This window comes from Suillus subalutaceus (genome assembly GCF_016647625.1).
Source record: "Suillus subalutaceus strain FC151 chromosome Unknown DFJ58scaffold_313, whole genome shotgun sequence".
NCBI classification, from domain to species: domain Eukaryota; kingdom Fungi; phylum Basidiomycota; class Agaricomycetes; order Boletales; family Suillaceae; genus Suillus; species Suillus subalutaceus.
In genome coordinates this window covers 1-8,938 of record NW_024540562.1, presented here as the reverse complement: position 1 = coordinate 8,938, position 8,938 = coordinate 1, and the positions used below count along the sequence as shown (strand labels likewise).

Genomic DNA, 8,938 nt, shown 5'->3' with positions numbered 1-8,938 from the left:
ATGACCTAACACACGCCTAGCCTCAAAGGTGTGATGCGACCATCGGAGAGGCCCGCTATCTCCATGAGTATCGGCGCTCTCGACCTTGCTGGTCTTGGCTCTGGGAGCGTAATAGCTCCTTCAAGGTCACGTTCTGCCAGTATGATGTCAGTCAGATATGAATATGGGAGATCCATACAGAGTAAGCAAATAAATTACGTCCCACCCGAGCTGCCAATACATCATTCCAAGAAAACCCTGAATGTCGAATCACCTTGCTCCTTGATGACGAGTCCTCATTCTCAGCATCTGTCGCAATGCGCACCTTCTAGCTAGACCCTGCCCCAGTCTTCGGTCTGGGATATCGTAACTAGGATGTCAAAAGTAGTAAGCATAGAAATCATCTGATGCGGTGATAAGACTTGATGATGCCATCAATTTTTACATGCTCACAGCTTAATACATCCCGGTTCATACCAACAGCTTATTATCTGGGATTGATATCGGGTGCATAGTATACGGCGCGATCTGAATCACATTATTGTAGTCGATGTAGAAGGGCCTCCACTCCGAGTCGTACTAGAGATCCGTCTGTCAGAAACAGTCAGCTGCTTCGCTTCACAGTGAGGCTGCCATACGCAGAAATAACGCATCCGAACCAAGCTGTATCGAGTTAAAGTCAGAATTCGGTGGTTAGCACTAGCTAGTAATACCAATGCCAAGGTATGTGTTAATGCTGGCGGCAGGGAGCGACATGAAACAAGGATGCTCAAGGCGTTGATGCGATGATCTCGATGCTACTAGTAGGAGCGCACCAGGTATAGTAGGTCGGACCGCACTTTAAGGTCCACTAATGGGTATGTAAGAGTTAGGGGGGCCTTGCTCCACGGGCAAGATAGAAAAAAGAAGGTCACTGAGATGGTATCAGTGAGATGAGGTGGAAATGTACTTTGAGTGTGTGGCTGGCATGCTAGCCGCCACTCTGAAACTGGGAAGGTGCATAAATTTTACTTGTAAGCTTTAGATATGACTCGGAGTCATGCCGGTTTGTGTTTATTGAATTCAAAGGCTCTTGCCAAATCTATCTAGCTTACTTTATGTAATTTAGTACGTTCACATGTGCAATGAGCTCTTCCTCAAGCGCAGCCATTTCCAATATGGTAGGACAAATATACTCTTTCTGGGAATGAGAACACGAATCTCTACGTTTTCTCCTTTTGCCCGTCCTAACTTATGATACTTATCATAAAAGCGGAAAGACCTCGATACTCCAAGTCCTCTTCGATGATCTCCCAGTCAAACAGACTTTACCTCGAGCCCACCATGCGCACTGCAAAGCATTTCATTGAGTGTGCACTCATCCATGACTTCTGCTTGTGCCTAGCACTGAACATCGTTTATCAGCACCGTGGAGATATAGGACTGTCCAGGAAATGTCACCGTCGACACACTCGGTGCATCTCTCGCTGAGTCTTCGTAATAGACATACGAGTAAGTGCGCTGCATTTATCCGCTGACTGCTATCCTCATCCAGATGCACAGGACCCCTACCAACATCCTGTCTCAAATTCAAAGCTCGTAGAGTTCATAGTCGCTGCATGCCAAATCAACCCTCACATAAATTTGTAGTCGTACACAAAGCAGAAAGGCTTTAAGAGGACGACAAGATCGGTACGCCAGTCCCGCATACATTCTTTGTTCGGGCTGAAACAGCACGCAGAAAACTTCCGCCAGATACACGAACGCGTCATGGACCACCTCGTAGACGAATCTCCCGAATTTGAGCAATTCCCTCTCAATATCCATCTTGCCTCCATATATGACCATCCTCTTCGAGAGGCATTCTCTCGCGTGCTTCATAAACTGATCTATTCCCTGCCATATCTCGAAGAACTATTAAATGTCTTTTGCTCTGTATGTGCCTTCATTACCACTTGTCTTCACGGGTACTTCTCATCGCTCGCAGGACACAGCATCCTCAAAGGCTTTCCTATTCGATACATCCAGTAAAATCCACGTCGCAACAGACACCTCACCAGTAGACCAAGCCACGCACAATCTCTGCTGCGACTATCTATCCATGCTCAACTCTTTTGGACCTCTCTACGGGTACGTACATATCATAATTTTCCCTCCCACCACTTAAACCATCCCATCAAGTCCAACTCTAACAATCCACAGGCGAGTCGGTTGTCCCCAACACCAGCACCAACGCCCCCACCCACAGCCACGACATCAACTCCCACCTCCGGCACCACTCCTACCGGAACACCGCTACTCTCCTCATCGTCATCCCCCCGGTCCACCCTCAAAGCCCCACTTCTACCCCTCAGCAGCGACGTCGCTCTCACCTTCACGCCCAGGAACTACGCTCACGTACCACTTTGTCACGCCACACCTCGCATTGCTGGCACTCCTTCCGACGATGGTGTATTATATGCGCAGGGATTTAGTGGAGTGGAATGTCGTGTGGTTTAGGGAGGGCATTAGGGAGATATGGAAATCTGGGCTGCACGGGGCTTCGGAGCCTCAACGTTAAGCGCATCAAGAAGGAAACTGCTTCACAAGACTTCCTCAGCCCTTTTCACTTAGCTCGTCCTCGATCTGCGATGATTCTGCGTCCCTTGCTTTCTTTATTGTCTCATCATTGGTGCCTTGGACGGCCATCTGTCAGACTTGAACGTGGGCTTCTTCAATATATCCATTTTGATCTCAACTACGACAGCGTGATATTCCACAGGACCGAGGCAGCTGTGCTTACATACCGGTGGCTCGAACGATCCAATCTCGCCTGATCGCTATTGGAGCCTCTCTGATTGCACATAATCACTTCTATCCTAGATCTAGTCTGCCGCACGGCGATCGGACGGTTTGGTTCCAACACCAGTTCATTAAATGTTGGTCAGGGTTCCCAGGACCCACTTCCACAGCCGTGGCTGGCATACGTACGTGCCCTTGCGCCTGGCGTATCTCTAAGCTAATCTCACCATGTGCAGAGCTACACTCACTGCCTCAAATCTACCCGACCGGAATATTGACAGCCATTCCCACATCCGGCTGACACCAGTGACAGGCCCATCAGTGAATGCGTCCATCGCCGATAAAAATCACGACTTCGTTCTAACGTTAACGGGAGGTAGGTTTGAGGATGAGGCGAGGAGGTACTTGAAGATTGCCGGGTCTTTCACAAGTATGAGTAATCTGCATGAAACTATAAGTGCTCACTATAGGAAATGAATATTGAATCGGATGTAAGCAGTACGCAGATGGGCCATTGTCAAGCCAAAGCAGCCATCTAGAATTGACCAGACTACCAACATTGACGGGTGCGCATGTTTGTATGGGTGAGCCCTGCTCCTAACTTGACGTTGATTACATTGGCAGTGGTTAGTCGAAGTCATGGTGCAGAAGGGCTGGGCCGCTTGAAGCTTGAAGAATAATATGACTGGAAGGCACGAGTCAGCCAGACTAGCCTGGCTCGTACTACCTAAGCAAAGCAGAAGACGAGGCTGCAAACGAGTCGAGTACGCAAAATCTTTGATGAACATTCTAGTCGACAAAAACACGAGTAGTGTATAATACAAAAACGAGACAGCTGGAGCGCAAAAATACGAGTCTCGTTTTTACAAACAACAGGATGAAAGAGGATCGCAGATCAACAACTGTGAATATGTACCAAGTGATAGCAATACGACATAGAACTACACACCGATATGAATGAAAACCATCCTCTGCTCAAGCGGCACTTTCGTCTTCACAGTGTGCGTAGCACGGTTGAGTGCCCAGGCCGCCTTCGTACAGTCCATGACACGACCATCCTCCATATCAGCGAACAAATTCTCGTAGAACGCTTTGACAACGTGTTTTGCGACAGCATCGTCGACCTCCCACAGCGTGCCAATGACGCTCTTGAACCCCGAAAACTGGAGACCAGCTGCGAGGTGAATGACTTCGTCGGGCGTCTCCTTATCGCCGACGGCGGTGTGACAAGCGGATAAGAATGCGAACTCAGCATGCGGAATATGTTTCTCCATGATATCAAGCAGCGTCAGATGTTCATCTCTCATGACGAAGTGGGAATTGTAAGGCTGAGTAGAATCCTGCTTGCCATGGCAAGCGAGGTGCACCCAGGTGTTCTCTTCCAAAGCTTCAAGTGCACCTGCTCGTGTGGCTGCGTCACCAGAAATGGTGGTACGGTTGGCCATCGCCGGGACGAGCTTACGGACAAGCTCGAGCTCGCTGTCAACGGTCAAGAGCGCCTTGCCTTTCCCTGCACCCGGTTGACTCTGTCCGATTGTCACGAAGGATGGAGCAACACGCTTCTTCATCATCTGTCTAGATCTGACCAGAGCCGAAAGTGTCGGGGTGTAAGAGCAGATGTAGAGATCCTCCAGGCATGGCTCTTTAGAGCGATCTGCGTTCGTTTGAAAGGGGTGAGCTGCATGGAGAGGAATAGACGTGAAAGCTGCAGTTGGACACAGCCAGATTCGAGAACCGTGCTTTAGCTCAAGGACATGCTCGAGTACGTTGACTATGGGTAGCATGATCTCTTTCCATACTGTCCGCAAGAGTACTATTAGATCGTTCCGCGGCACCTTTGGGCCCATGATAGATGCGTGTCGTATGGCCCTGGCGAAACGCTCCTTGAGATTGTTCAGATCTATGAGAGTGACAGACGGCAAGGGAACATGACTAGGCTCTCCTGACGTCGGGACGATGATGGCGCTGCACGAATATTGACTGGCAATGAGGATGATGACAGGGCCCTGGCGCGCTGCCGCTTGCAAATCTTCGTAGGAAGGTGGGAGCAGGAACCGCGAGAACGCTTGAAGATTACGGATTTCAGCCACTGCAGCTTCCCACTGCTCCATAAGCTTCCTGTACTTGGTTGCTGCCCGATCAGCAGCAGCTCTGTCCGTGATGGTTGCAGAACTCTGTGCGGCATTGGAAACGCGCTTGCTCAGCTCCAAATAATTGTGCGCCAGGTTCGGATTTGCTGACTCAAGGTCTTCAACTGGAGTCTTGAGTCGGGAAGCTAGCGACCACTGCTGGCCACGGCCCTGCTCCACGAGTTCAACTGCCTGTCGTAGATTGTCACGACGTATGGCACATGAGGCTGCATCTACTGGTAGCAACTGTGCACCACGAAAAGCGGTTGCAGCCTCACGCCGTGAGATAATTGACGATCGCGTCATCACGTGGCTGTCGAAAAGCTCAAAGCACATTTGGTATGCTTCGAGGGCAGATTCGTGTTGATAGACTTCCGCTTGGCGAGCCCAGCCAATAGCCTGTCTGATACGCCGAGGAAATCCTTGTGTAGGATGTCCCGATGCGAGTCTGAAGTTCTCAATAGCGAGCGATAAATCAGCAGGGTCATGTAGAATCCGGTAACGAGCTAAATAGGCCCCTTTCAGCCATGTGTAGCTGAACCATCTGTCCGGGTGCAGTGAAGACAGAGCCACCAATGACTCTCGGCAGAGATTAATGGCCTCCTCGATATCTTCATTCTCCCGAGTTTGCGTGAAACGAGAGCAGAGCGACGCGCTCAAACCGGAAAGAGTTAAATGGCGCCCTGGATGGTCATGCCGCTTTAACCGAAGGGATTCGCGATATCGATCAATAGCCTCGTTAAGATCCTCAATGACATGCAATTTGTTGTATCTGGTGTAGAGCGCGAGGCCAAGGTTGTTAAGCGTGATATCACGATGTGGATGCCCAGGTGGGAGCAATGTCAGTGCCTCGCGATAGAGGCTGATAGCTCGGGTGATGTCATCAATGTCTTTGCATCTGTTGAAACGGCGGACGAGGGCGCGCCCTAGGTTGTCCAATGGGATATCACGATATTTGTGCCCAACAGGGCGCATGCGCAGCACTTCTTCGTACAAAGAGATAGCCTCATCGAGGTCATTAGGTTTGCCTTGGTGATCGAAGCGGGATGCGAGTGACAAGGCCAAGTCATTCATGTAACCACTACAGTCAGGATGTCCTTCGGAAAGTAGAGAAACGGCTTCACGACCGAGTCTTATGCTCTCATCTAGATCATCGATGCTGCCACATTGTGTAAAGCGCGCGTAGAGTGATCGTGAAAGCTTGTAGAGTGCTCTGGGACGGTGTTGATGGCCCAGAGGACAGAGCTCGAGGACAACTCGTCGAAGGTGGATGCCTCCATCAGATGCATCTATTGGAAGGTTGTTGCATCCGTTGATCACATAATCGGCACCATTTGCCCCTGCCGCGACGCTCCGAAGGCAGGTGCCCTCTGGACAGAGAGGTAGTAGCTCATGATAGAGTCTGGCGGCTTCGAGGATGTCGGCAGCAGTACTTTTCTTCTTGTGGCGCCAAGCCAGCGCTTCGGTGAGATTGTATAGAGATAATGGATGATCGGGATGGCCCTGCGGACGCAATGCAAGGGCTTCGCGGAACAGGGAAGTGGTGGTATCAATGTCTTGAAGATCCTTACGAATATACCCCTGAAGGCGCGCATACGCAAGGTTGGTGAGGGCTGTTGCGTGGTCCAGGATGGCTGACCGGACACTGGTCTAGAAACCAACTGAAAATGCTGCACTGCATCGTTTCAGGTGAGAGACCGTCTTGCTCGTCACATATGCGGCAAATTGTGCGTGGCCCGCATCTGTGTCTCGAGCGATCTCGCAATCTACGAGGGACTACAGTTGGTGTTCTGTCAGCAAAAGCCAACAGTAGAGACCAACGCCACTCACATCAGACAGTGCACCGTCCTGATTGTCGCAAGTATTGTACAACGGCGGGCCTTAAGCGTGAGGGAAGGGTGGACATCGCGAACGGGTGGAAGGACAAAACTACGAGATTTAGTATATGTGTATGAATGACGAGAAAATCACTCACTGAAAGGTTCATCTCCATGATCGAGTAGCTCATCCCATGACATTTGAAGTTTTCCAATGACCTCTCCACTGCCTAGCATTCGACCAGCCTCATAGGACGCCCAGATCTCCACTGATAATGCAGGTGAGGCATGGGATGATCTAGAAAACCGAAGATGAGTTCTCGGATCGCACGGGAAAGTGTCCATGGACTTTACAGAGTCACAGTGTCGCCCCACGGCTGCAGATTCATCAGATGATAAGACACTGATGGCCGATTTCCAGCATCTCCGGGAGTCGGCATTTGTGGATATGTAAATGCCTGCGGGAATGCGCCAGGAGGGGACTTGAAGATTTTTTCCGCTGATGACTGTAAAAAGAGAGTGAGGATCGCGAAACGGATACAAATGTGATATGGAGCGACCCACCTTCAAGTCTGATATATCGGCTTTCCAAGCTACCAGGCATGATAGTGTAATGAAGTCAAATGACGAGGATCGAGGATGGACTGAGTGGTAGGCAGAATGGGTGAGAGTGAAAGACGGGGATAGGGATATGGGGACTGTGGATGTAGTTCGGCTGAGGGAGAGGAGGAGAGGTTGAGGTTCAGGCCATGCTACACGTGTATTTCCATATTGTCGATGGCAGTTCGGCACGATAGACGCTGGTACGATTGCACTAAGCGCTAAAATGGAGATCACTTAGTAGGATTAGCAGAAGAATCTGTGCTAAAGAAGTATAGGCAAAAGTCATGATCAGTCTTCAGCGAAAGTGGCCCGCCAAGGTTGAAGGGGATATGCGAGTCTCAGAGAATCTTATGATGGTTGCTGCTCCTGGACAGGACTTGTATCATGAAGTCGTACCATGATCGTTTTAGCTTGTAAAGAAGTATAGACAATGTCATGATCAGTATTCAGCCAAAGAGGCCCACCAAGGTTGAAGGGGATATGCAAGTCTCGGAGCGTCTTGGTTGCTGCTCCTAGAGTTGTATCGTGGAGTCGTACTACTCATTTAGCACATATCAAAAGTAAATGTAGAATTGAGTGTATTTTCTAACTTGAAGGTAATGGAAATGCAAAGTTGAAACCGCTGGAAGCGGCGCGTAGAGAAAGCCGAACGATCCTATACGACTGGTCTGATTGAGCTGACAGTGACATGGTGGAGGAGAATTGAGCTCGAGAATGTTGTAGAAAGACAATTTGCGAGAACATCATGATGAACTTGAAAGTCGGATTCATGGATACAGTGAATACTGGATAGTATGAATAACGAATTTAAAGATTGAGACTGCAACTTAGAACGAGAGTCAGCTAACGGACAAATTACTAGTAAGTCTTTACAATACCTGGTCAACCCAAGATGTCTGCCGTTGAACAAGCTTCAATTGATAGTAATATTGTCGCGCGGCCACTAGCACTTGCAACTCAAGTTCATTCCCACTGCAGCGCGAAAACCAAATCCTTGACGGCCAGACCCACGAATTCGAAGGCTCTTTCCATTTCTCTGCTGTGCACACATGCCAAATCAAATCAAACCCCGACATAAATTTGAATCACTGAAGACGATAAGATCGGTACGTTGTTCGTGATTGAAACACTGGCAGCACGCAGAAAACTTCCGCCATATACACGAACGCGTCATGGAGCGCCTTGTAGACGAATCTCCCGAATTCGAGCAATTCTCTCTTAATTTCCATCCACCTCACCAGTAGACCAAGCCACGCACAATCTTTGCTGCGACAATCTTTCCATGCTCAGCTCTTTTGGACCTCTCTACAGCCTGAGGTACATAAGTATCGTAAAATTTCCTCCCACCCTTATACCATCTCACCAAGTCCAACTCTAACGATCCGCGGACGAGTCGGTTTTCCCTGACACCAGCACCAACACCCCCCACCCTCAGCCATGACATCAACTCCCACCTCCAGCACCACTCCCACCGGAACACATCAGTCACCTCATCGACATCCCTCGTTCCACCGTCAAAGCCCCACTTCTACCCCTCAGCAGCGACGTCGCTCTCACCTTCACGCCCGCCGCATTGCTAGCACTCCTTCCGACGACGGTGTATGATTGATGCACAGGGGTTTGGTGGTGTGGAATGTCGTGTGGTTTAAG

General features: G+C 49.7%; 2 protein-coding genes across 2 annotated transcripts; one reads left to right on the top strand and one right to left on the bottom strand.

Moving 5' to 3' along the window:
* Positions 1-1,096: 1,096 nt before the first annotated feature.
* Positions 1,097-2,518, top strand: DFJ58DRAFT_918359 (Gtr1/RagA G protein conserved region-domain-containing protein; the record flags this gene model as incomplete). Its single annotated transcript, XM_041395597.1, has 7 exons — positions 1,097-1,328; positions 1,384-1,470; positions 1,514-1,569; positions 1,609-1,650; positions 1,693-1,893; positions 1,946-2,088; positions 2,161-2,518. Exons 2-7 carry the CDS (start codon positions 1,413-1,415, stop codon positions 2,516-2,518), a joined length of 858 nt encoding a protein of 285 aa, XP_041235324.1. The 5' UTR covers positions 1,097-1,328; positions 1,384-1,412.
* Positions 2,519-3,680: 1,162 nt separating this feature from the next.
* DFJ58DRAFT_736991 (CHAT domain-containing protein) lies at positions 3,681-7,289 on the bottom strand (the record flags this gene model as incomplete). The annotated part of the gene is made up of 6 exons (XM_041386888.1): positions 3,681-6,518; positions 6,567-6,644; positions 6,699-6,748; positions 6,844-6,983; positions 7,017-7,191; positions 7,250-7,289. The coding sequence occupies 6 exons, from the start codon at positions 7,287-7,289 to the stop codon at positions 3,681-3,683; spliced, it is 3,321 nt and encodes a 1,106-aa protein (XP_041235323.1).
* Positions 7,290-8,938: the final 1,649 nt, after the last annotated feature.